This window comes from Numenius arquata, chromosome 8 (genome assembly GCF_964106895.1).
Source record: "Numenius arquata chromosome 8, bNumArq3.hap1.1, whole genome shotgun sequence".
Taxonomy (NCBI): domain Eukaryota; kingdom Metazoa; phylum Chordata; class Aves; order Charadriiformes; family Scolopacidae; genus Numenius; species Numenius arquata.
In genome coordinates, this window is record NC_133583.1 from 56,393,250 (window position 1) to 56,419,313 (window position 26,064).

The 26,064-nt window shown below is 46.1% G+C and overlaps 4 protein-coding genes across 4 annotated transcripts; 2 read left to right on the top strand and 2 right to left on the bottom strand.

Annotated features, from left to right (window-relative positions):
* The first annotated feature begins 209 nt into the window (after positions 1-209).
* DIO1 (iodothyronine deiodinase 1) lies at positions 210-4,741 on the top strand. The gene is made up of 4 exons (XM_074151263.1): positions 210-564; positions 2,087-2,230; positions 3,423-3,622; positions 4,081-4,741. The coding sequence occupies exons 1-4, from the start codon at positions 234-236 to the stop codon at positions 4,162-4,164; spliced, it is 759 nt and encodes a 252-aa protein (XP_074007364.1). The 5' UTR covers positions 210-233; the 3' UTR covers positions 4,165-4,741.
* Positions 2,559-8,288, bottom strand: IFT25 (intraflagellar transport 25). The gene is made up of 5 exons (XM_074151264.1): positions 7,885-8,288; positions 7,377-7,483; positions 6,583-6,651; positions 5,948-5,991; positions 2,559-5,452 (listed from the first exon to the last, which is right to left on the bottom strand). Exons 1-5 carry the CDS (start codon positions 7,980-7,982, stop codon positions 5,345-5,347), a joined length of 426 nt encoding a protein of 141 aa, XP_074007365.1. The 5' UTR covers positions 7,983-8,288; the 3' UTR covers positions 2,559-5,344.
* A 1-nt stretch (position 8,289) lies between these two features.
* LRRC42 (leucine rich repeat containing 42) lies at positions 8,290-15,034 on the top strand. The gene is made up of 8 exons (XM_074151262.1): positions 8,290-8,421; positions 9,292-9,779; positions 11,945-12,076; positions 13,098-13,216; positions 13,629-13,717; positions 13,802-13,915; positions 14,068-14,152; positions 14,548-15,034. The coding sequence occupies exons 2-8, from the start codon at positions 9,307-9,309 to the stop codon at positions 14,802-14,804; spliced, it is 1,269 nt and encodes a 422-aa protein (XP_074007363.1). The 5' UTR covers positions 8,290-8,421; positions 9,292-9,306; the 3' UTR covers positions 14,805-15,034.
* Positions 15,035-19,947: 4,913 nt separating this feature from the next.
* On the bottom strand, positions 19,948-25,265 carry LDLRAD1 (low density lipoprotein receptor class A domain containing 1). The gene is made up of 6 exons (XM_074152537.1): positions 25,245-25,265; positions 24,786-24,840; positions 22,849-22,968; positions 21,590-21,727; positions 20,885-21,013; positions 19,948-20,093 (listed from the first exon to the last, which is right to left on the bottom strand). Exons 1-6 carry the CDS (start codon positions 25,263-25,265, stop codon positions 19,948-19,950), a joined length of 609 nt encoding a protein of 202 aa, XP_074008638.1.
* Between the last annotated feature and the right edge of the window lie 799 nt (positions 25,266-26,064).

Here is a 26,064-nt window from a genome sequence, read left to right on the forward strand (position 1 = left end):
AGCACCAAAAATCTAGCCATCGCTATAATTAGGGCCCTTGGCGTTGACGCAGGCAGTGCGGCTGACCGGCTCCTCGCCCACGGAGACGCTGAGGTCCGTGGAGAGGTGACGGCGCGCAAAGGCAAAGCAGAAATTTGGCCAAACCTGTGAATATTTTCCCTCCCCCTCGACCTTTGCCCCTGCCGTCGCGCCGCGTTCCCGTGGGAAGCGGCCGGACCTCCTCCTCCGGCACCATGTCGGGAGTCAGGATACTCCTACAAAAAATCCTGATTTTTCTGCAGGTCACCACGTGCGTCGTCGTTGGCAAAACACTGATGATCCTGTTCCCCGGCGCCATGAAAAGATACATCCTCAAACAGGGCGAAAAGAGCAGAATGAACCAGAACCCGAAGTTCAGCTACGAAAACTGGGGGCCGACCTTCTTCAGCTTCAAGTATTTGCTCTTCGTGCTGAAGGTGAAGTGGAAGAGGCTGGAGGACGAAGCCTACGAGGGACATCCCGCTCCCAACACGCCGGTGGTGACTTTCAAGGGGGAGGTCCGTCGCCTCCTGGATTTCATGCGAGGTCAGTAAATGGGGTTTGGTTTGCTAGGAGGAGAGAGGAGGAGAAGAGGCTGCCGAGGGAACAGGGACTGGCAGATGATCAGCATTCACGGACGGGAAAGGTGCAACGTGTTCACTCCAGCTGCCTCTTGATTTTTTTCAAAAATAACCCCCGTTTTATCATCCTGGCCACCATTATCCCATCACACCAATAAGCTTAAGAACCTCTCCCAAAAGCCGGCTCTGCTTGGAAACGCCTCTTTGCTGAAAGCCAAGATAATAATTTATTTTAGGGAGAGAAGACCCAGAATTGGAGCCGCGTGCGGTGATTCACGACTGTTGGCTGTCACTGCCTGTAGGTACAGAAAGTCCCACACCCACGCCCTCGGCCAGGACAAAGCCTAGAAAGCGCACGGTGGTTGGGTTTTTTTTTTTCCAGATTCGAAGTGGCTGGAAATAAGCACAAGAAAAAGAAGCTGCTTTGTACTTCGTCCACTGCCTCCCACGGAGATCTCTGTAGGACGTGGAATTAATCATTAAGCTGCAGCCCTGATTCCCATAGGAGGGATTACACCCTTCTCTAACTCTGCTTTTCTAATTTTTTATATATATATATATCTATATATATATATCTTTCGATAGAAAATATCTGGAAAAGAGATCTGGAAAAGCTCTTCAACAAATTTCAGATAATTTAGCATAACCACAGACTAAAAGAAGTGCTTAAAAATCCTGCAGGTCCTCTTAAATGGAGGCCTTGCGAACAGATGCTGACACCTGTGGGCACACACCCTGTTAATTTGTAAGCGGCTGCGTAAACGCTTTTGCCGGTGGCTCGTGTGACACCGGTTTAATAAATAATTACAAATAACCAGAGTTCTGTTTGGACAGGAAATCGCAGAAATACACTGAAAGCATGAAAGCCTGCGAGGCATAACTGAAAAGCGCAGCTTTCACCCAGCTCGGCCAGACCGGACACCTCTGGAAAAAAAAAATCAAGACACGGCTACTGGGTTCATTAAAAGGCATTAAAAAAGGACCCTGTGCTTACACATCCCTTCCCCAAACGCTGTCCTTCGAAAAACCTTGTGGATAATTGTGTTTAGTGTTTTTGAAGTTCCTTCCTACGAAGGATCTCGGGGAGGCTGTGATCTCTGGGCACCGTATATCCATTTTAGACCACTTCCCTATCCCAAAACGTTGGTAACTGGAGCACTGGCTCTCGTGACACAGAGGGGAGGGAAGCCATTGGGACCGCACGGTCCCAAGGAAAGGGTCCCCCTCGGCTGAGCTCTGTGCTGGAGCCAGCACAGCCCAGAGCCAGGCAAGGGAAAAGAAAGCACCTTTATGGCTGTTTTGCATAGATGCAGTTTTTCACGTCCTAAGAAGAAAGTTATGGGGTAAGCGACATCCCTGCTGTTGCCCAGGAAACTCTCTGACAGAGGCTCAATTCAGTGTATGCATTTCATTCTTCCCGACATTCTTCCCTTCCTCCCAACACCGTTTAACTACAAATTGTCCTTTTTTTTTTTTTTTTTCCCCAGATAACCGACCTTTAATCCTGAATTTTGGAAGTTGCACCTGACCTTCGTTTATGTTGAAATTTGATGAGTTCAACAAGCTCATCAAAGATTTCAACTCAATAGCAGATTTCCTTATCATCTACATCGAAGAAGCTCACGCAGCAGGTACAGTACAAACATCACAGCAACGCCTACCAAAGCCCTCATCGTTCCCTTTAGGAAGAGAAGTACATTAGCGAAGGAGGGAAAGAAATCTCCCTCAACAGTGGCAACACGAAATCTCGGCACCAATTTGTGTCCCTAATTCTCCAAAGCTTTTACTCACGCATCTCTGAGGGGCTTTACTCTGAGGGGCTCTGGCTGAAGGTTCATCTCTGTGAAGCGAAGCACGGAGTTCTATCTTTACAAAGCTTCCTCTCAGTGTTAGCTCTGGTGTTAAAAAAAAACCAACAAAACAATCAAAACCATTTAAGAGAACAAAGGTTTAAGTATACGATGCCAGCATGTGTAATGTGTTTTTAAAAAAATTAATCATTTTAACATGTCTCAAGAACAGGAGGCAGACTCTTAATGTGAAAAATTCAGCAAACAAACTGTACACGCTCTTTTATCTGCACTGGACTCAGTAACGCATCGGCACTGATTTATCCCAGGGTTAAGGTGGTTTTCCAAAACGTAGTATTTACGGTTTTCAAGTTTTCTAACACCACAACACTTTCAGTAGTTAAGAAAAAGATAGTAACTCAGTCATCAGAAACCTTTACTAATGTCTATTTTATTAGGAAGGGTTGCGCGCAGATGTGTGTTTGCCTATTTCTGAAAAAGGAAGGTGCGCCCTGGCTCAGAAATGCTTCCCTTCTCACAGATCTAAAATCTTGTTTTATAGGCTCAATGAGCAGAACCAAGCAGAATGAACAGTACAATTGTTGAAATTGTGCTAAATGAACGGGTATCCACTGCTAGCACCGCTTATCGTTTTAAAATCCCTTCCTCCGTGCCATTAATTTTGGCAAACCTTACCTAAATGGGATGTATCTCCCCTCCCGATATCTCTCTACGGTTGATTTATGTAGCAAAATTTCAGCTAAAATACACCAAATATTTCTGAGTTCAGGACAAGGGGAAAACAGTTTGTCAAAATTAAAGAAAAAAAAAAAAGATCATGGCACCATTCATTTGAAAAGCTGTAGCGCTCTCATACTCTTGAGGGGGAAATTTCATTTCATGGCAAGTTTTGGTGTTAGGAGTAACTTGCAATACCATTTTAACAGAGTTTTGGGGTATGGCAAGAGTATATCTCCACCCTTGGCACCTATTCAGAATGTTCCTTGCTAAATCCCTTTCTCATTTGTTTCAGATGGATGGGCTTTCAAAAACAATATTGTTATTAAAAATCACAGAAGCCTTGAAGATCGAAAAATCGCAGCACAATTCCTTCAGAAAAATAATCCTTTATGTCCAGTGGTTTTAGACACTATGGAAAACCACAGCAGTTCAAAATACGCTGCACTGCCAGAACGACTGTATGTACTTCAAAGAGGGAAGGTCATCTACAAGGTAAAAAATATCAACAATAATGAATGCACTATATTGAGATTTTAAAATTTCAAAATAATTTGAGAATGCTTTACATTTAAGTCGGTATTTCATTCTGTTTCAGAACTAGTCATTGCACAATTCACTGTAACTGGGGAGAAAAGGACTTGTAGCAAAACCAGTCTGGGCCTTTATAAAGTACATATTTGACGTACACCTCAGTCCTGCTCAAATATTTATCCTCTGGCTCATTAGGAAACCTAAGTACATCTAAGCTGTGAGATCCAGGAACGCTTTTCCAGCTCCAGGATCCAGAGGCTGGCCCTGCCCCAGTTCCACAGGAGGGTGTAACCTGTGCGTGCACCATCTCCCACACGATGGCTGCACATCTGCCCACAGTTCCGGTGCGACTGCTGCGCGCCAAAGGACCGCTGCTCTGTTTCCTTGAGCATCACTCTCTAATTTTATTGCCTTTGCAGGGAGGAGTGGGGCCTTGGAATTATCACCCCCAAGAAATACGCGCCATCCTGGAAAACATGAAAAAGAGGAGGACTTCAGAGTAAAGACTAGCTGGACAAAAATGCTCAATAAGTAAGTTTTCATAGACGTAAGTGTAAGAAGGAAGAAACAAAGAATTAAAAAATGACAATAGAGACAACAAGGAAAAGAATCTGAAGAGCATTTGCATTTGTCTAGAGGCTTTCAAGTCTCATCGCTACAAGCCCAACTACCGCACTGTAGGATCTTCCTACGCTCACACCACATAGAGTAATGAAGAGCAGTTGGGACCATTGAGCTACCGGGACTGGATACCAACGTTTAGATCTGTAAGGAACATCGTGGAGGAAAAAACCTCAGGGGTGGTGACACCTGCAAAAGTCGACTGGCAAAAGTGCAAAACAACTGATTTCACACGATTAAGATTCTCTTTCTCTTGCATACACACAATTTTCCTAAATGTTCACTTTCACTGACTTCAGAAGGCTTCTAAGCAAGACAATCTCTATCAACGTTTGTTTCTATTAATATTTGTTATGACAGTCATAGCATAAAGCAGGGGCGGCTGTGACCTGATTGTAGAAAATATTTATAGAAACAAGGGATTGATCTGCAATTATTAAAAACCTATCAGAGCACCTCATATGGCTTCGGATTATTTCCCTCCCTGCCCTGCCCCTTTCCTCCCTGGGTTATTTCTAAGCATTAGCAGATTTTTATATTCATCCTATTAATCTTGAACAGTTTGAGTTGATGAGAAAGTTACTAATTTAAGAACTTTCGAAGGACTTCTTTGACAGTAGGAAGTAGTAACTCCTATTTAAGTATTTCACTTTTTTTTCCTATTTTACTCAGAGCACAAGGGAAACATTTTACAGGAAATTGAGTTTTAATTCAAAGATTAAGAAAGCCTGATATAAACATACTAATTTAAACGGACTCAGTTATGTTCAAGTGTTCTAGGGTAACAGTCTAGGTTATAAAACAAGAAAGCTGTTACTACAATTAACGAGAGTACTGCATTGCGGTTGGACTTGATGATCTTAAAGGTCTTCTGCAACCTAAATGATTCTACTCTATTCCATACATTAGACCAGCGGGGAATACATACTACATCCATACCTTCAAAAAACACTTTAATACAAGATTTTATGTTTTAATAATAAATACTCCCTGCACTATAGGTATCAAAATGTAACTTCTTTACCAAAAAAAAAATAATTGAGGTACAAATTTAAGCTGGGCTTAAGTGTTTTCTGCTGTGCCCTCTGCCATCACCCGGTGCACTGACACAAAATGATCAAAGGCAGATTTGATGATGAAGCGCAAGTAAGTGGCTTGGAAATCAGGAAGCTGTAGAAGGGAAAAAAAAATGTTATTGCATTCTCTGTAATAACATAGCTATCAAACAACATTTGCAGAAGTTTGTTAGACTGAAGGACCTAGGCATTTCTGTGTCTGTTCTCGAATTGCACATAAATCAAAGTCTTTTAATACCTCTAGCCAGCTTCAGAGCTTCTTTAGATGACAGCAATTCAAAAAAGTCCCATTCCCCTTAAATAGTGCAGCCTTAAAGGCAACAACCATGGGAGGAGAGACTGCCACGCTTCTAGAAAGAGCTCCTTCACAGAGCTAGGAGCAGCAGGGCAGGGGCAATTTCATACCATAATCTACAAAGGAGCAGTCAGGAAGTGGAATTTCATACCGTGATCTACAAATTCCCGTATCTAACATCAACTTAGCAATAACTGTAAATAAAGACACGTTTTGGTTTTTCATGGTTTCTCCCTAGTTAGTCTAGACATCCCATTTCGTAAACCACTACTGATGTACACCATAAATACTCACTGGAAATTCTTCCATTTGAAGCTGTCCTTCTGTATGGTGCAAATCTAGAAAATATATTTTAAAGGAAATAATGAAGAATAATGTGCAATGCTGTGAAAAGCTTTCACTGGACTTCAGAGTTCAAGGGAGCTTAAGGACCATGAACCTACACTGGTTACAGAAACAGGCTGGGTTTTTTAACAAAGAGATTTAAGAGAACAAATACTTTTTGCAATATCCCAGTGTACATATATCCCGCTTATTACACTGTTTTATAAAATTTCACCCAAGAGGCATTAGAAAAAAATACAAACCAAACCAACCAAAAAAAAAAAAAAAACCACAAAACTCCCCAAACAATGCAGGAAATGGCACTCTATTATACTATGTAAGTCTGTTTTTAATTTTTGGATCATAAAAGCGAGTACACAAGTAGTGCTTTTAGCCCTTTACAGCTTTTTACATCTCCAAACTGCTACAAAGACCAGCAGCGTTCATAAACTTCATTCAAATGTGACTATTAGACATTAATGTCTTAATAAAATAATCATCAAGCCACACTTGACTACTCAACAGACAGGGGGTTAAAATGACTCACTGGAGAAGATCAACATTATTCCCACAAAATCCCTGCTGCTTTAGATTCAGAATCTTACCTTTTTCAACACACTGTTCAAAACCTACTGGATCTTTAGATACGCTTCTTTCAATCCGTAAGGTCCGCACTAAAATAAATATATATATATACACACACATTTAAAATATCAACATGAATTCTGATTCTTTATTAATAATGATATTTATTTTATTTACTTTTCATCTACAAAGCACTTTAAAAGCATTAACTAACTAATCCATTCTTCCTCTTCCTTATCTGGAAAGCCTGTAATACAACCAACATCCTCATGTTTCAGGTTGGACAAACAGTGACAAGTTTTCACGTCTTTTGCGCAGCCTCTGCTCATGGTCAAGCTGCTGTCTCCATGCTCTGACCTCGTAACAGTCCGTCCTGGTTTAGAACTCAGATTTTTCTTCACGTTATTAAAAAGTAAAGCTTCACTTTTTAAAAAGTAAAGCTAACAGAATTCTGTCCTACGAAACTATTAAAATCAATATTCAAAATAAATCATTGAAAGACTAAGTATTGTAGTCCTGTCCATTAAATTGGAACAGCCAACACTGTGCAACAGAATGGTTAATTATAAGCTCAATACAAGGTGTTATAAGGACAAATTAAGTGCAGGTGGAATAGATTTTCCATCTTTTTTCTGACTTATGAAAAACTTTGGATGTGGAGGGCAATTGCTTTATTGCTAAATGAAGCTTTATGAATTGAGCTTTAGAAGTGACTAGTTACAGAATGTCACACCACTGTGAGAATTTACATATAGGTACAGACACACGTTTTAACGTAGTTACGTGTTACATACTGCAATACATGAAGTCTTACCCAAGTAACACTGGATTGCGACTTTGCTGATTTTTACGCATTTAGGAAAACCAATAATGAATTCCTGTGGGAACATCCCTGTCGTCGTCCAAAACGTTTCTGAACTTCTGTGGAGAGAACAGGACATAAAACCCCACCTGCAGCTTTCCATGTATAACCATCTTGAAAGAAATTTATCACCAAAAAAACCAAAAAAGGCTGAAAAGCCATTTTTATTTGGGGTTTTTTAAGTGTATGGTGACAGGGAAACGCTCTGGAGGTATTAATACATTAACGTGCTCGGTACCTGAAGAGCACCTCAGAAGGACTCATGGGAGTGGGGGTCCCAGAAAAAAACGGAGTTAAATTATGCGTTTATCCGAGTGGGAAGCTAAAGGACCGAGCCTGGCGGTGCCGTACCGGCAGCACCGGGAGGGATCTCTGAGGGGAGCAGCCGCCCCTAAGGCGCCGCTTCCCGCCGGGGCCCGCTCCCCCTTCGCGGCCCCTCAGCGCCCCGCGCCCCCCTCACCCGTCCGCCATGTTCTCGGCGGGGTGCTGCTCGTCGCTGGAGGTGGCCAAGACGACGGCGGCCCCCGCCGAGCTGAGGCACCAGTCTACGGCCCTCATCCTCGGGCGGCGGTAGCGGCGGGGAGGGGAAAGCCGGGGACTGCCGCTACCAAGCAACGGCGGTGGCCCCCGCTCCGCCCCCAGAAGCTGCGCGGTGCTTCGCGGTGTCCTGCGGGACCCGCCACCTCAGAGAGACCCTCACAGCTCCGGCTTCCCCGCTGGTGCCGCAACTCCCGGGGGTCTCCAGCCCCTCTGCCGCCGGTGGGGCTTGGGAGCGGGGAGCTCGCCCCACACAGGGGACTGGGGACACTGGCCCGCCCCCCCCCGCCCCTCAGTCCTCGCTCCCGGCATGCCCCGCGCCGCCCCGGCCCCGGCCCGCTGCCGCTCCCCGCCCCCGGCGCGGCTCCGCCCGCCGCCCGCCGGCGCTGCGGGATGGGCGGCGGGAGCGCCGAGCCGCGGCCCGGCTGACGGCGCGTCGGGACAGCCCCTCCCGGGGCAGGTAGGTGGGGGCCGGGCCGGTGGCCCCGGCGAGGCGTGGGGAGCGGGGCACGGGTCGCTCGCCTCACCGCCGGGCCGGGGGACCCTTCTCCTTGCGCTCTGCCCCGCCGCCCTCTCCCCCGGGAAGGACCCGATCCCTTCAGAGAGCGCCCCTCCCGCCCCCTCAGGGTTGGACCCGATCCCCCCGGTCCCCTGCTCCTCCCGGGCAGGGCCCCATCCCTTCGACTCCCCCTTCCCCCACCTCAGGCAGGGCCCGGTCCCCTTCCGCCCCCCAGGACTTCAGCCCCCAAGGCAGGAGCTGACAGGACCCCGACCCTCCTCTGCCCCCCCGCCATGGCCGGGTCTGCGCCCTCCTGCCCCCTCCTCACAAACCAGAGCTCCCGGCACTGGCTGGGCAAAGCTGGCACCAGGATCCTGGCCACCCTCCCAGGGAGGGAGATCCCCCAGCAGGCTCCATTGCCCTGCTGCAGTCAGCCATTTGCCCTCCTCCTCCTCCTCCCTGCCCGCAGCAGAGCCAGGCCAAGCTGTGGGGGCCGCTTCCCACACAGCCCCCAGACCCCTGTGCCAGTGCAGGACTGGGACCATGCCCCAGGCCTCTGATGGGCACCAGGCACAGAGTGGCAGGGCCCTGACAGAGCAAAGGCCCTTTGCCTCTCTGCCAGCCCTGGGTTCCATTCCCACTTGACTGGTGTTTGCGGTTTGATGGCAGACAGCACACCCCTGTTCCTCGCAGCCCGGCTGTCTTTGCACCACAGAGCTACGTGGCTGCGCTCGGGGCTTTGAGGAGAGCTGCCAGGGTTTGGGGTCTTTCCCGAGCTGTGTTTTCCTCTGTAGCTATTCTTTACCTGTCTATGTTGGTTTTTTTTTGCAGAACTGGACAAGGGGAATGTCTTACTGTCTCCACTCTGAAAGCCATTTGGACACCGGGCCGATATATGTGCGTGAAAATGGGAAGCTGCACATGGTAAATCAGGGTGCAGGCGGCATACAAAATGTCACTCCCAAAACAAGACCTTTTAGGCTGTTTTCCAGAGGATTTTCGGTGGAGCTTTGTATGAACAGGGAGGACGATAGGGCAAGGAGGCAGAGAACCGATCATTTCATCTTCACGTACACTAAGGAGGGGAACCTCCGATACTCGGCCAAGTCTCTCTTCAGCCTAGTGCTGGGTTACATTTCTGACAATGTTGATCACATTGACTCGTTGATTGGTTTCCCAGAACAGATTGCTGAAAAGCTCTTTTCAGCTGCAGAAGCAAGACAAAAGTTCACGGAACCTGTAACGGGACTGAGAGCTCTACAGAAGTTTACTGAAGCATATGGCAATTTGGTGCTATGTTCATTATGTTTGCGGAATAGGTAAGTGTATTCAGTAACAAATATTGTCATCTGCTAGTGCTTTTTGTTAGCACACTTAAAGTTTCCCTTAAATTATTTTATCTTAAAAATAATTTTAAAAAATCTCTTGGGCCTTATGACACCACCTAATTTTAATGAAATGACCTGAGCCTAATCTCATTTTGCTGCTTTGCTTACTTTTGTCCCATTCCTTTCCTACAAGTGCAGCTGGTGGTTTCATTCTAAGAAACAAATCATAATACAGATGACGGAATACATCTGTGTTAACTAACAGGGGATTTCATGTGAAGGATTAAACCTGCAACTATTTTTCAACAATAATAATCAGCACTTCCATAGCAATGTATGTGTTTAACGCGTTCTCAGGAATTTCATGGGATGCTTTTGTAATTGCTGTTCATAACCATTTCAACATACTTAGCTGACTGTACAGATAAAGTACACCCTTGCAAACTCTCTGGATTTACTTACTATAAGCTTGCTATCCCGTTTCAGTTTGGGGCCTCAGGAAAAGATAGTCTCATAGGTAAGTTACAGGCTTTGAAGTCGGGCAGGTTTTACCTTAGTTTATTGTGGTTCCCCTCCCCATATTGAATGTGCTTTAACGAGGTTCTGATTAGAGTCCAGCACCAGTTTTTCCATCATCTCAATGTCCACGTTGTCTTTCACTAAAAGAGAGTCTTGCCAAGCTTAAAACTGGATTATGTTTTTAAAGCCTTGCTCCTACTGAAGTCTTTCCCAGTAATATAACCAGTCTATCTTCCATCTGTACAGTTGAAAAAGGGATGGTTTATCCAGTTTAAAATCAAAGTACAGGCATATTCATCTGAAGTGCCAAGGCTGTTTTGAGCACAGTAAGAATGTTTGAGCAGAGGTCAATTATCCTTTGTTTTATCCTTTAAACCTACTGCCGTTTTATCTCTAGTACAGATACTTTTTATGGGCTTAATTCAGAAATGAAGTTACATTACAGAAAGCTGACTTAAGTATCAAGTCTTTGAAATCCAGCAAGTAAGATATTAAGGCATTTCTGATGAATCTTATTTCTAAGAGAGCCCACTCTTCTCTTCATGACCCCCCCCCTCCCCTGAGATAGTAGTATCTCTGAAGAATTGTCTTGCGCTCTGACTCTGCCATGCAATTCCACTATGCAGAAGGCAGTACGTAAAGGGATTTGGTGGGGTAGTTTGATAGCTATATGTGCAGTAGGAGGATATTAAGGTCCCCTTATTTGTATGGCCAAAGAGGTGTTCCTTGAGGGATTAAATTAGCAGTGAAGATGCTGACCTCGGGGTTTGTCTTGCCATGGGGAACAGAAGGTAAATTCAGGGGAGATTAGTGAATTTGGTGCTTGTCTTGCCACGGGGACAATAAGATGTAAATGCAGGGGAGACTGGTGAAGTAGTGACTGCTACGTGCTTATTACTGCATACTCATGCAGTGGTTTGTTCCCATCTGTAAACCTCCTCCTGAATAGTTCCAGCACAGATGTTTGCGTGGCTGCAGAGTGAATCAGATCAGGGAACAAACACAGCTAAAAAAATAACCCACTGAGTAACTACCACCTGGGATGCAGTCACAGGTTTAGTTGGGGTCCTGCAGGTGTCCTGTAGGACTTTGATCTCTAGTGAAGTATTTTATTTACATATATAAAAAGTAAAATTTTGCTATTTGACAAACTATCCTGATATATTTTTGAAGTAGATTTTAAATCTGGATGAATATGGGTTTGTTTACACACTTCCTAGATACTGAGGAAGTATGAAGTATGTAAGTCAGTATCGGTATCAGTAGTAAAGTCAATTTACAGTAAAATTGAATGTATATTTTGCATTATTCTGAAATAATACAATAATATTCTGTAAAGAAGTCCCTAATTGCAATGTTTGCAAGTTGAAGTCTTAATTGTTAGTCCAATATTTTGAATGAAAGCAAAACCTTGACATTTATTCAAGGAGAAAACTGGGAAATGAGATGTTTTGTGTGCAGACTGCACATAAAGTGGTTGTTAGGACAGCTGGCTAATTTCTGTCAATTTTCATGTAGGTACTTACAAGAAATGACTGCATTATACTCGTGACACTTAAGGATGTAGGGACATAAGTGCCACCTTATGTGCTTGAAAACCGATAGCTTTTTTTTTTTTTTTTTTTCTCTCTTTTCAGATACCTGGTTATCTCTGAAAAGCTAGAAGAAATTAAATCTTTCCGGGAGCTGACATGTTTGGATCTCTCCTGTTGTAAACTTGGAGATGAACACGAACTGCTGGAACACCTCACCAAAGAGGCTCTGTCTAGGTATGGATTTCTTGATGCATGGCTAAAAGTGACACTATCACTAAGCAGTTCAAAGAATCAGGCTGTGACTTTAAAGGAAATTGTCACAAGCAGAAACCTGTAAGTTTGAAGATTTTGGATTTTCCTAAAACCTGTTCTTGAGGTAAACAAAATACAGAATTTATTATACACAAATCACATGATCCAAAGCAGATACTGAATCATAAAAGGTCCTACAAATGTACAAGATAATTTACTGTCTTATGTTTTTAAATCAATTCTTTATAATTTTCATTGGCCAGGTAAAAACTGCATCTTGAGCATTTGGAACAGTTTTACACTTCTATTTCCTTTTTTAAGAGGTAACTTGATCAGCCAAATTTTTAACCAGACCAGTGTTCCAGATGAAGATTTCTGCAAGCGGGACACTGAATATTTAGTTAATTAATATTTTTAATTTTTTTTTTTTTTAAGTTTTCTTTAATACTAAAGATTGAAAAGTAGAAAATTTTGGAAATCAATAGGCAGGAGGACTGCTAATTAGGGGATATTATGTTACTATAAGATTTTGGTGCATTTTGCATCAAGGTTTTGTCTTGAAGTTCTCTGGAGAATGCTTTAATGGTATGTTTTTCCCTGAGTTTTGTTCATCTCTATTATAATACCTCATTGCTCGCTTAAAATCGTTGCCATATCTTTTACTGAATCTGTCCTCTCCCATTTTGCCAAGCATTTTTGAGTGGAGTTGAGACCTTATTGTCTGTGTTAGCAAACGCTTGTGCTCTAGGACTGGTTTGTCACTGGAGCTGTGGGAATAGCCGGTCAAGTAAGTGCTTCTCTTGAGCTTGCAGGGGCAACATAAAGATATTTGTTAGTCCTACCAACCCAGGCTTCTTTCTTGCTACTTTTTACTAACATTAACAAAGTAGACTGAAGAGTTGGCACAGGAAGACCCCAGCCTTCTGACACAGGGTTTTGGGATATTTTGCAAAACTATCTAAAATAATGACTATAAACTACACGTTTGTATCTCTCCCCCCAGCGTAAAACGGCTTCTCCTGAAGGATAACTCTTTATCAGATGCAGGCCTTCGCAGAATGACAGCACCAGTACGAGTATTGAAAAAGGGACTTGAGAATCTTTTGGTATTAGACTTGTCTTGTAAGTACTTCATGGTTTAATATTAGAAGCAAACTGTAGCCTTTCAGATAAAGAATTTCTCCTCCTTACTGTTGAAGGAATAACATGAATTTGATGATTTCCATGAGCCAAGTACTCAACCTCAAATTTTACCAACAGCTTTCCAGAAGGGACAGGTCATAGTTGTAGTCCCAGCCACTTGCTACTTACATAAATATTTTTAATAGTTTGAGAATGGGTATTGTAATACTTATATTTTGATCATTAGAGGGAAAAAATCCATTTTGACTTACTTTTGAAACATGAAGCATACTACAAAAAAGAAAAAAAAAAGGCCAAACCCAATATTAGCTTTTGGAACAAATAGTTTCTCGGTATTCGGATCATTTTTATCCACATCTTGGAACTTATTTAACTTTACTTGACCTTACAGGTAACCCTAAAATCACAGACGTGGGAATTGGATACCTTCTTTCTTTCAAGAAATTGAATTGTTTGGACATTTCTGGGACAGGTCTCAAGGTAAAAGAGCATCTGTCTAAGTTTACCAGACAAGCGTAATCAAATGTTCTTCCCCTCTGACTACTTTATTTCCCTTTTCACTAGGATGTTAACGCTGTCATTAAGCGGATCCAAACGCAGATAGGCCTCGTTCACTCAAAAGTGCCTCTGAAAGAGTTTGATCATAGTAACTGCAAAACAGAAGGATGGGCAGAGCAGGTACGGGGGCTTGAGTCTGTTTTACTCACTAGAAACAGTCCTTACGGAGTATTAAATCACTGAATAGCAAAGAATAAGAGATAGAGTTGTTGCTAGTGATAATTGTGTAAATTTTACAAGAAACGTTTTAACTCCTTCAAATGTTATTTCAGACAGTTTTGCAGTGGGAGCAGGCAGTTATGGAGGCCAGAAAGCCACAAGACGACTTGAGATCCAGAACAGCAGCTCTGCGTTTCTGTACGTAACTGCATAGAGACCGCATAGTTTATTTGTTTTCTTTTCTACAAGGAATATTTTCATACTTTTTTTTTTTTTAAATATATAGTACAAATTCCATCTCAGGTGTGCAATTTCAGTCATTTGTGTGACTGCATTACAACGTGTTTGAGTTTTTGCATTTGTTGTACTGCTGGATAACTCTTAAAGTACAGCACGGCAGCATGCTTAGGGCAACATATAATAACTTGAGTTTTCTCCTTCTGAGTCCAAAATATAAACATTATTTTTCCCTAAGCAGTCGGTATCCCAAGGTGGCTTGGCCAAAACACTTTGCAACACAAGCCTGCATTTTACAGCATAATTGTGTTTTTCCCCAAAATCTAAACTTGATTTTTTTTTTTTTTTTCCTGTAGATGGCAAAACACACAGAATAGAGGAAGTAGTCAAATGCAAGCTGGTGGGAGCAGAAACAAAAGCATCTGGAAACTTGCAGTTTTATAAGGAAAAAGTTCAAAATTGCCATTTACCTTTGAAAAAGGAGGTTGCAGGCAGCCACGAATTAAGGAACAATAAAAAAAGAGCTTTGGCTGAACAAGAGAAAGAAAGGACTTCCAAACAGAAGCATCTGTGCCTCACTGTGGAGGACTGGGATTTGTTAAATACCTACTGAGTCAGAAAGAAGTGGGTCTTTTGTTTGCTGTTTTCTTGCTCATGACAGAATTTAGACATACTGAGAGGGAGTAACAAAGGAGACCAGTATCGTTAAAGCTGGTTGCTGGGATCTGCTTGTGGGTTAACCTATGCCTGGGGAGGGAGAGAGTCCAGGAGAAGCTTGATGATACTACTGTATATTTTCAATACATAATAATTTTTTCAAATAAAGTTTTTGTTGTCATCCTTAACTAATTCTTCTGACATAGATATTAAGAAAAATAGCTGGTCCTATCCCTTCTCCTTTCTTGCCTCCTGAGGGGCAGAAACTAATCGCTGCAGCTCATTTGAAACGAAAATGCACTGTGCTTGTCAAGCGCCCTGGGACCTTAATAGTGGTGGTAGAACATAAACCTCAGCCTGTAAGCACCGGGTAGAGCTCTGACAAAGGCAGGAAGCAGAGAGGATAAGCACAGGCCCCAGGGGAGGGAGGCAGAGAGACCGTAACCCCTCGCTAACGGTTATCGCAGAAAGGCAGAGTAGAACAGCAGTCCCCTCTCTCTCTCTCTCTCCTTTTAGCCCAGGAAATGAGAGCTGCAACTGGGTTACTGTAGAGATTAGACTCTGCAGTTGTAATACAGTCTCCTTTATAAGCAAATTCACTGCGGGTGAGGACATTCTGTGGTTTAAAACCCTTTCTTGGTGTGCGTGCCCTGCGATATACTTCCCTATCTAAAAACAGTCAGGGTAGTGTTCACAGAATTATACATACTTGCTGTAAAAAAAAAAAAAAAAAAAAACAAACAAGATACTCGGAGTCACTCTGTGTTGGTCTGTGCAAAGCCAGGAGTGCAGCTCTAACACTGCAGGTGCGTTTACCATATGGGTGATGTCCCTGCCCGTGGCAGGAGGGGTTGGAACAAGATGATCTTTAAGGTCCTTTCCAACCCAAACCATTCTATGATTCTATGATTGTTGCATTCCTGCCCCGAGTGTTTCTATCAAAACTCACTGAGGTGCACGGAGCCACAACGACCGTTGTGCTCTTAGGCCTGTCGGGCCAAGAATTTACTACAGATTTCCTCTACTAGTGCTTATTTAGAGGGTACCTTCCTTTTACACTGTTGTTTGCCATAATTCAACAACAAGAACAGCAACGCATCCTTGGAAATCATGAAGAGGCTGGGAAAAGGAACTTGACTTCAAAAAAAGGCATAAAGAGGTAAACCCCTTTCTCTCTTCGTTCTTTTACTGCTGAATTTTCCTCAAAAAAAAAAAAAAAGGACTGCCCACGAACAAAACAAGAATACGCGCAGTCAAGCCCTACGTGTTTTTCCCAGAAACTCCAGACTATTAATAGCTTCCCTGAGGACTACATCAGCCCTCCGCGGAGACAAATAACGGCACAAAGAGTGACTTCGCAAAACAGCATCTCAACGGGGAGGAAGACAACTGCGGCGGTCGAGTATAACCCTCCTCCTGCAGCCGGCTTCTGGTCCAGCGGCCACCGGGGATTTCTTTCACTAGCCCCTTCCACCGCTGCGGAGAGCTGCTAATCTGAGCATGGAGAGACACGTGTCTCGGGGGATCTGATGCCTTCAGCCGGAAAATAGGCATGTGGTGAGGCCCCATCTGGAGCATCGTGTCCAGTTCTGGGCTCCCCAGTTCAAGAAGGACAGGGAACTGCTGGCGAGGGCACAGCAGAGGACCACAAAGATGATTAAGGGCCTGGAGCATCTCTCTTATGAGGAAGGGCTGAGGGACTTGGGTCTTTTTAGTCTGGAGAAGAGAAGACTGAGGGGGGATCTGATCAATGCCTATAAATACTGAAAGGGAGGGTGTCAAGAGGAAGGGGCCAATCTTTTTTCAGTGTGACCAGTGACAGGACAAGAGGAAATGGGCACAAACTTGAACATAAGAAGTTCCATCTAAACATGAGGAGGAACTTCTTCACTTTGAGGGTGGCAGAGCACTGGAACAGGCTGCCCAGAGAGGTGGTGGAGTCTCTGTCTCTGGAGACATTCAAAACCCTCCTGGACACGTTCCTGTGCAACCTGCTCTAGGTGGACCTGCTTTGGCAGGGGGGCTAGACTAGATGATCTCCAGAGGACCCTTCCAACCCCATATCATTCTGTGATTCTGTGATTTAACAGGAATGGTCTGCCCAGGTCACAGGCTTGTTGGTAAAATAACGCACAGCACAGCTTTGCTCTTCAAAAGCGGTGTTTTAGAGCACCGTGTTTCTTACATGCTCCATCCCTGGGACAATTACTCCTTCCCTTAGGTTTCTTGCTGACCACAGCAGGCTTCCTCTTTTAGACACACCACTGTGCAAATTTTATCCTAGGACGACTCAGACACACTTGCTGCTGTGTCCTCAACCCACCCATCTCTGTTAATTGCTCTCCGTAAGGCACGCGGCCTCTGCTGACCAGGAACAAGGCAGAAAGTAAGAAAATTGCAGGAGGAGACTCACCCCGAAATAGGCTCAGCCAAACGCCTGCTGAAACTGCCCGCTGCGTCCCCGGCTGCTTCCTGAGTCCTGCTGCTGAGTGCTGTGGACTGCTTCTTCCCCCTATCTCCCTTGGTTAGTCTCTTCACAGGTGTAAATCTAGAGCAGGATGGGTCCCCGGTTCCTCTCTCCTGGCCTAAGGCCATTAATCACAGCTCCAGCATCCCAGGGACATCAGCCGGAGAGCAACCCTGGGGCTCTACCTTGCAGGTACCAGGTGGCTCAGCTCCTCCGACACCGGTGAACCTTTACTGGCTCTCTTGGATGCAGAGATCACATTCCTTCCCTCACTTCTTTGTGCTTCACCTCAATTACAAAGCTTAGGAGAGAGGAGTGTGTTTGGTTTCCTCTTCCCAGCCAGGGATATCCTCCATGCCTCCAAAGGCTGCCCCTGTTTCCTTACCCTCCTGCTGAAGGAGAGAGGAGGTAAGACAAGAATCTTTCCTATGCTGAGCGTGAGGGTTTTTATAGTTGTTTCTTTTTAACAGCTTGTTGGTTCAATCCTTACCAACTCCAGTTGTTCTGTTATCCATATGAGGGATGAGATTCTTCCCCTCCTCTCCCACCTTTCTTTGACCACTGCCCCATAGAAGCGTGCAGCACTCGTAGCCCACCTGCCCCCTCCCAACGAAGGGACCTTGTTGTGCTTCAAAGCCAAGGAACAGGCAAACAGCCCCTGGCTGAACCCAGTTTGAACCAGAAGGAAGCTCTTCTTCCCCAGGACAGAGAGACTGACCCAGTAGTGCTGCCTCTGAATCATCCCTCCTTGAGCTCCTCTTCAGAAATTCTGCAGGACTTCCTCATTGATTGCCCCAGAACGTACTTTGGGGTAACAAGAGGAACAACAGCAACTACAACAAGCCAGGCTTTATTTACCAACCCCCGGCTCAGCCTTATCGAAGCGTTAGATGTCCGTGACTCTCCAGTAAAAACGTGCATCACGATTTCAGGCTTTGACGGAGGCTGGAAGCTTGCAAGTGAGAAACGTTTACGGAGGAAACCCCTAACCTCTCTTCCAGGCTGCAGCACTGAATATGCTGCAGTGATGTTTTACAGGCAAGGAGAAAGCAAGCCACCGGTCCCAGCCAGGCGTGGAGAAGGACAGGTTATTAAATGTGGCTGTGGAAGTTTCCCGTAGTACCGGTTCCGCTATGCAGAGTTTTGCCATCTCATTCCAGGTGAGGTATGAGTCAGGGTACAGTAAAGCTATTTTTAAAAGATCTCTCAGACCGACAGCTGTATCCCAGCTACAAATTAGAAGAAACGTTCGCTGTTGATGCAAGCCGTGGTGACATGCAGAGCTGCAGATCACAGGACAGAGAGGAAATGGTTGGACTGGGCTTTATTTTTAAAGGTATATGAGCTGGGATGGTGGTGGGAAGAATATCGCCTGATGTTTCTTTTGGGCCTAGAAAAGTAAGTGCACTCACTGTAAATGTGGGCTTTTCTCAGAGATGACGTTTTAGACACAGATGAGCTTTTCAAAGGAGCAGAGAAAGACAGCATCTTTCTTAAGTTTCAGTGGCATGTCTGTATCTACATCCTGAGGACTGCTTTGAAGGTTTGGCTGCCTGATCCTGCTCTGCTGGCAGAGGAATGAAACGAGCAGCGAACAGACCCCGTGTCATCCCCCACCGCCCCGCGAGCGGCGCTTGGGTTTCTGCTGCTCTCTGCTCTGAGGCTGTGACTTTTTTTTTTTTCCCCTTCCTTTCTCCGCCATCTTCAAGTGCAAACTCATCCCAGCCCCACGGCTGTTCTCAACCTGCTGAGCTACTGCTCCAGAACTGCGCAGCCCTGAGAGAGGTACGTTTTATATACAGACCAGTTCCCTGCCCTGCAGGGACAGCTACGTGGTGACAGGGACAAGGTGATTTGTCCCCACAAACCCTGAAACACCCACTTCAGCCTTCCTCGCCATTACACTCTCCACGTTGGCCTTCATGGTTTGAGAAGAGGGTGGGAGACGGCCGATGCAGCAGCTCCCCACCATGTCACCCTCAACATGGCATTCTTGGGGAAGTGTCCTCGGAGCATCAACTCAGAGCCTTCAAAGCCCCTGCTGAAACCACTTGCAGACGTGCTTTGCACACAAACATAGGCTTCTCCTGCCTGCGAGGGTCAGGAGTGTGAAGAGGTGTCAGAGGGAAATGCCAACCGAGGGCTAGAAAGGCTCACCTCACTCAGCTCCTGCTCTTTAGGGTAGTCTTCAATGTACCTTCACCTGGCTGCCTGCAGAGGCACTAGCGTGTCCATACCGGAGAAGCCCCCTGCCCAGGGCTGGCCAGACATGGTATCTGTGTTGCCAGCAGCTGGTGATCTCCAGGACCCTGCTCACAACCCATCGAGCTATCGAGTCAATGCTACAAGATGGTGGTCTGCCCATGTAGAAAGGACTCACCCTCACATGACGGGAGAACCTGTGAAGGTGTCCCACAGCCGGTGTCTCATCTGCAGCAGGGGCTGCCATAGCCTGGAAGTGCAGCACTTTGTCCCTGCTCAGTGTCACGGCGTGCTGGTCAGAGCACTGCTGATGAGGGCTTGCTTGGGCTGGAGCTTCCTGAACGGGTGGCAGAGCAGGAGGACACCACGGCTCCAAGGTGACAACACAGGAAGCACCCTGCGGTCCCCAGCGCTGCTGGGTGCCAAGACTTCATGGTCTGCAGATATACTCATCGGACCAGCTGTGGCAGTGCTGGACGCCGTCCCGGCAGAGCCTCCTGGGGACGCAGGAGCAGTACTCGTAGAGCACAGGGCTGCAGCTCCACCACTCCAACCCACACAGGGGGCAGGCGGCCACTGGGAGGGATGGAAAAGAGGGAACAGAAATGATTCTGCTCACTGACCCATTCCCTCCTCTCTTGGGTGGGTTTCACCCCCTAGCAGCTACTGCAAAGCCACTGGTGATGACCTTGCGTCTGTGAACCCACCAAAGAAGACACTTGCTTGATGCTACTTGTGGGAGACAACCACAGAGTGTGACATTGTGATGACCTTCATGGCAGACATCATCCTGGGCAGAACAACTAGCTGTAATTTTTTATTTTTTACTTTTTAGCAAGCTACTCTAAAGAAAGCCATTGATATGGGCAGGTCTTGCCTGAGTTTCAGGTCCAGAAGGGTGACTTAGGAGCAAACCCATGGCTCATTCTAGCGAGAGAAGGATCTAGATGGCTTTGAAGCTGCTGAGGCACATTCAGTCCCCCTGGCTCAGAGACGCACCCATCTCCTGACCAACAACCAAAGGCCTATTTGAATGATCGCTGCTGCCTACAGCTACACATCCCAGCGAAACTGCTCCACACTTAACAAGCTGTGGAGGAGGAATGACTTTTGGGGCTGGGAACAAACCATGGAGCCTTTCTCCTCGTGGTTGCCACCAGGCATTTGCACAGAGCCCTTGGCAGCTGATGGGAGGGAGCCTGCATGGGTCGTACTTGCATCCTATCCCAGCTATTTTGTGTTCTAGCTGTGGACACCAGCCTCCTGGCATTTCCAGCAACACCAGTGAGCACCATACCTGTACAACCTATTTCAATCCATCAGCAGAAAAGACCTTTTGCCCACCAGCAGCCAGAAGAGAGACTTACAGCTTCCCATCTCATCAGAGCAGTCTCCGCAGTCGTTCATCCCGTTACACCTCTGATCGGCATAGACCCAGACCAAGGGATTACTGCAGCGGAAAACCAAGTGTCCTGGAAGGCTGTGGGGCAAGTCACCTGCAAGGGCAGACACACAAGACACGTGCTCAAGTCCACTGGGCACAGACTGGGACGGCAGCTACCAAAGGCTGCTGTCATGGAGGGGTTGATCGGTCCTTCCCTGTACGGTGTCAGGGCACGAACGCCACTGCAGATGGGGAAGCTGTGGTTGGAGAGGGAAAGGGATGCTCATGGCTGAGCCAGAAGTAGAATCTGAGTGCCCCAGGCTTCTGCTTTAATAAGGTGTTGGTTTTTTTTCCAGTGTAACTGGACAATAAATTAACCATGTAGGCATACAGCTTAACCAATGGAGGAATCATTATTTTAAAAACTTAATCGTTTAAAAAAAAAAAACAAAAACAAAAAACAACAAAACCCTAGGAAGATCAGAGGAACTTGAAGTCTTTGATTTCTGGCACCCCAGCTGGGTTTTGGGCAGTGCCATCTCTCAGCATCTGCCCTACAAAAGATCTCCCAAGTTTATCTGTTCACGTACGTGGCCAGAAGCCAGAGCAGGATTAGAGGGACATCAGCTGCTCTGCCTCACGATAGGAAGACCAGTGTGGAGAGGATGGTCACAACAAAACCACTCACCACAGAGTTCCTCCTGCTCATCCTCTCCGTTTCTGCAGTTGCTGACTCTGTTGCAGACCTGGCTGGCAGGGACGCAGGTCACTCTGTCATCACACAAGAAGCCTGTCCGGTTCTTGGAGGCTGTACAGAAGCGGTTCACTGGAGGGAAAGCGAGAAATACTTTATTTTCCAACATTTTCACAGTGTGAGGAACAGATCAAGGGGAAGAAAGGGGTTTTTCCAAAATTCATTTTTTATTCCAGAAATAACCAGGGGCTAGGATTAATCTCTGGTAGGTTCATGGCAGAGTCGTAGAATCATAGAATTGTTTAGGTTGGAAAAGACCTTTAAGATCGTGAAATCCAACCATTAACTTAGCACTGCCAAGTTACCACCACTAAACCATGTCCCTAAGCACCATATCAACCTGTTTTTTAATTGCCTCCAGGGATGTGACTCCACCACTTCCCTGGGCAGCCTGTTCCAATGCTTGATAACCTCTTCTGTGAAGACATCTTTCCTAATATCCAATTTAAACCTCCCCTACTGCAACTTGAGGTCATTTCCTCTTGTCCTAGCGCCTGTGACTTGGGAGAAGAGACCAACCCCCACCTCTCTATGCCCTCCTTTCAGGTAGTTGTAGAGAACAAGAAGGTCTCCCCTCACCCTCCTTTTCTCCAGGCTGAACAACCCGAGCTCCCCTCAGCCACTCCTCATAAGACTTATTCTCCAGACCCCTCACCAGCTTTGTTGCCCTTCTCTGGACCCGCTCCAGCACTTCTTTTGTGTCTTTTTTGTGGTAAGGGGCCCAAAACTGGACACAGCACTCAAGGTGGGGCCTCATCAGTGCCGAGTACAGGGGGACGATCACTGCCCTAGTCCTGCTGGCCACACTGTTTCTCATACAGGCCAGGATGCTGTTGGCCTTCTTGGCCACCTGGGCACACTGCTGGCTCACATTCAGCTGGTTGTCGACTAACACACCAGGTCCTTTTCCACCAGCCAGCTCTCCAGCCACTCTTTCCCCAGCCTGTAGTGCTGCGTGGGGTTGTTGTGACCCAAGTGCTGAAGACAACACCAGTAGCCTGAAATGTGACCACACCACCCAGAGCCACCACAGCCCTATGGAGCAGGACACTGGAGCCAAGGAATGGGTGGCGATCCTTTCCCTTCCTCCTGGTCTGCGCCGGGAAGCACCGCGATGGATACGAAGGCTCATCTCATGCAATGCCATTCTCTGCCACCCTTACCAAAAAAATAACAACTCTTGGGATACCAACCTGGTGCATGTTGCAGGAGTCCCAGCGCCACCGCCAAGCCCACAGCAGCCATGAGGACAAGCAGTGCCATGGCAGAGATGCAGACGCGTCTCCATGTGCAGCTGCGTGGATGGCAGCAGTCTGTCAGGAGGCAGGAGCGAGAGGTGAGGGGTTGGGGAAGGGTCGGGGTGTTTCGGAGGGGAACAACATAGAGCCGTGAGGGTGATGTTTTGGGGGTTCTACATGCAGGACTGGCAGGGGACCGCTGGGCTTTCGGGGTTGATAGTTGAGTTTTAATAGCCAAATGATGATGTTAAACACCTCCTTGTAGAGAATTTCACTGCGTGCAGTGTGGAAGAGCCCGTGGTGCCATTACAGAGCAATGAGACCAAATGGCACTAACGCCGCGTCTCCATCAGAGCTCACTCAATGCACTCGGATGCAGAAGGATGGAGAAGGCCCAACCCGGTGGGACAGCAGTGCCCTTTTCACAGCGGGAGCAGCCGAAACACAAGCAGGTCAGCGTAAGGCTGAGAAAGGTGCCCTCCCACAGCCCACGGCAAAACTCCCCAAGAGGTAAAATTTCATTTTATGGCATTTTGGGCTTTCTGCCCCAACTAGGACTTTAACGCTCCCACAGAACGAGGCTGAATTATCAGCTCAAACTGGTGAGAACTGGCTGAAGAGCAGCCCTTTTCCTCCCCAAAGACATCTGAGGCGTGCAAGAGGCATAGAATGGTTAGAGTTGGAAGGGACCTTAAAGATCATCGAGTTCCAACCCCCCTGCCATGGGCAGGGACACCTCCCACCAGAGCAGGTTGCTCAAAGCCCCATCCAGTCTGGCCTTGAACACCTCCAGGGATGGGGCATCCACAACTTCTCTGGGCAACCTGTTCCAGCATCTCACCGCCCTCACAGGAAAGAATTTCTTTCTGGTATCTAATCTAAATCTCCCGTCTTCCAATTTAACGGCAGCAGCTTCCCAGGGACTCCAACTTTCAGAAAGTCACGTATGTAAATCAAAGCAAATCCAGAAGACAAATGCCAAACCCACAGCCATTGCAACACAAGGGCAGCACACGTAAGAGCACCGCCGACCGGCTCAGCTCTCTGCAGCACCAGCGCTTTGTCTCTAAACCAACATCGTATTTTCCTTCGTATTTCCAGACCAACAGGAAAAAAAAAAAAAAAAAAAAAATTAATGTGACCATCTGAGAAACAGGTAACCGGGCACTTAAGGCAACCCGGCACGTATAATTGGATTTTGGCACTTCTGAACTTAAAGAGCTTTGGTCCAAAAGTTAGAATTTGCTGTAGTTGTGCTTCATGTTTACTTAGTTGTCGTGTTGCACAAATGCAGTGAAGGCCTGGCCTTCCCTCCACAGCAAAGGGATCCCGGCTGCAGTATCCACCCCCTCCGTCACGCTTGAGCGGGAATCAAACACAGAACACTTTGGCTTAAAAGAAAAGCGGTGAATTACAGCATGGCTCTGTCTGCAAGACAACACCTTTGACCAGAAAGCACAAAAGCTGCCAACAGACACGAGTATAAAATAATGGCAGTGATGACATGTTGTTGCAACCCGATCTACGGGTTTGCCATTGATTCTGTTTGATCTCACCTCCTCCTTCTTAAAACGGTCAAAATTTGCTGAAGGTTCGCTGTTAAAAATGTATAGAAAGCCTATAGGAAGTTCACAATGAGCCTTTCTGTGACAGACAAGGATTACTCATCGTGCTACTCTACCATAAGGCTGCCAACTCCAGGCCAACAGAGAACAGCTTAAGTTTATTAATTTTAGAGTCTGGACATTTCACTACACAGAAAAAAAGGGGGGGGGGGGAGGAATCAGTCTCAGCAGACCATAAATATTGCTTGCATTTTACATTACTTAGATAGTTTCAATTGATTTATACTTTAATAATAAAAACGCTAAGCTCGGCATTTTACTCGTTACCTCTTCTTTCAGAGAAGGACTTTGCTGAATCAAAAGCAGCTACATCACCGTTTCTCTAGAAGGAAAGGAATACAAGAGCGTTTACAGCAGCAGCACGCAGTAACCACACAAGGTATGGCTTTCTAGTTCTCATACCATCTTAACCCAGGAATATAGAATGTATTCCTTTATTTTTAAATACAAGTTAAAATTGCCTCGGTGGAAACGTATTTAATTCCCCAAGCGATCAATCAGATCCCCTTTTAAATCTTGGTTGCCCGTTTGTAAAACAAACACTAATGCAAGTCCAACGCCTTGTATCAATACTTCCCTTTTGTACCAAATTAGGTTAAGTAGAAACGACTCCGAAATCTCACAGAAACCAGCGATAAAGAGGTCAGACAAACACCACTATCAGGAACACATGTACTTCAGGAAACGGCCGCCCGTAAGATTTTTTTCCAAAGCGAAGGACTGTACCTGGGGGTGAGTTTTGTTCATGTTTCCCAGAGCTCCAGCCCTCGCAGCAGCTCAAAGGACTGCCGGGAGTCTTCTGCACCTACCAGGAGTGATGTTACCAGGATACAAAGCCCAACAGAGGTAGGAGAGCACAGCGACGTGCTGCTGCCCAGGCACGCAGGCAGGAGAGGACAGGGAAGGCAGCGCCGAGCCCGGGCTCCAGTTGGAAGCAGAGTTTCTGGTTTGCTTCTCATTCCTCCAGGCTCCATCTTGGTTTCACAGAAGGACATTAGGCGAATCATAAAGGACACAGAGATTTTGGATGTGAAGAACACCGCTCAAAAGATGAACGCTCACCTCCAGCTGATGCCAACCGTGTTTACCCTGGTGCCGGTCAGGGACAACCCCCACTTCGTGATGAAAGCTTGAGGGAAGAATCTGATCATCTTCTTGCACCTCTCCTTTCTCCCCACCTACTTCCAGAGAACTGACACATGGACCTCGTAGCCGCATCAGCCCAGACTCCTGCAAGGTGATCAGATCTCAGCAGAGCTGGGCAGGATACAACCATCTGGAATAACTTTCCTGCTTGGACAACAAGCACAGGCATAGTGAATCCTCCAGGGTCCTCTCTTTTACTTACTTAATTCAAATTACTTGAAATTCCAGGCCTGCAGTAAGTCCTAGCAGCTCAGCCTGTAGCTAACATGAACTTACAAGTAGATTGCAGCCTTCTAAACCAGCTGCAGGTCTCAGCACAGCACATGCAGTTTTGCAACTTCACAGATAAGACTCTTCCCTTCTCGATTTTTCCCTCTGCAATTAACTGAACCTTCAAACA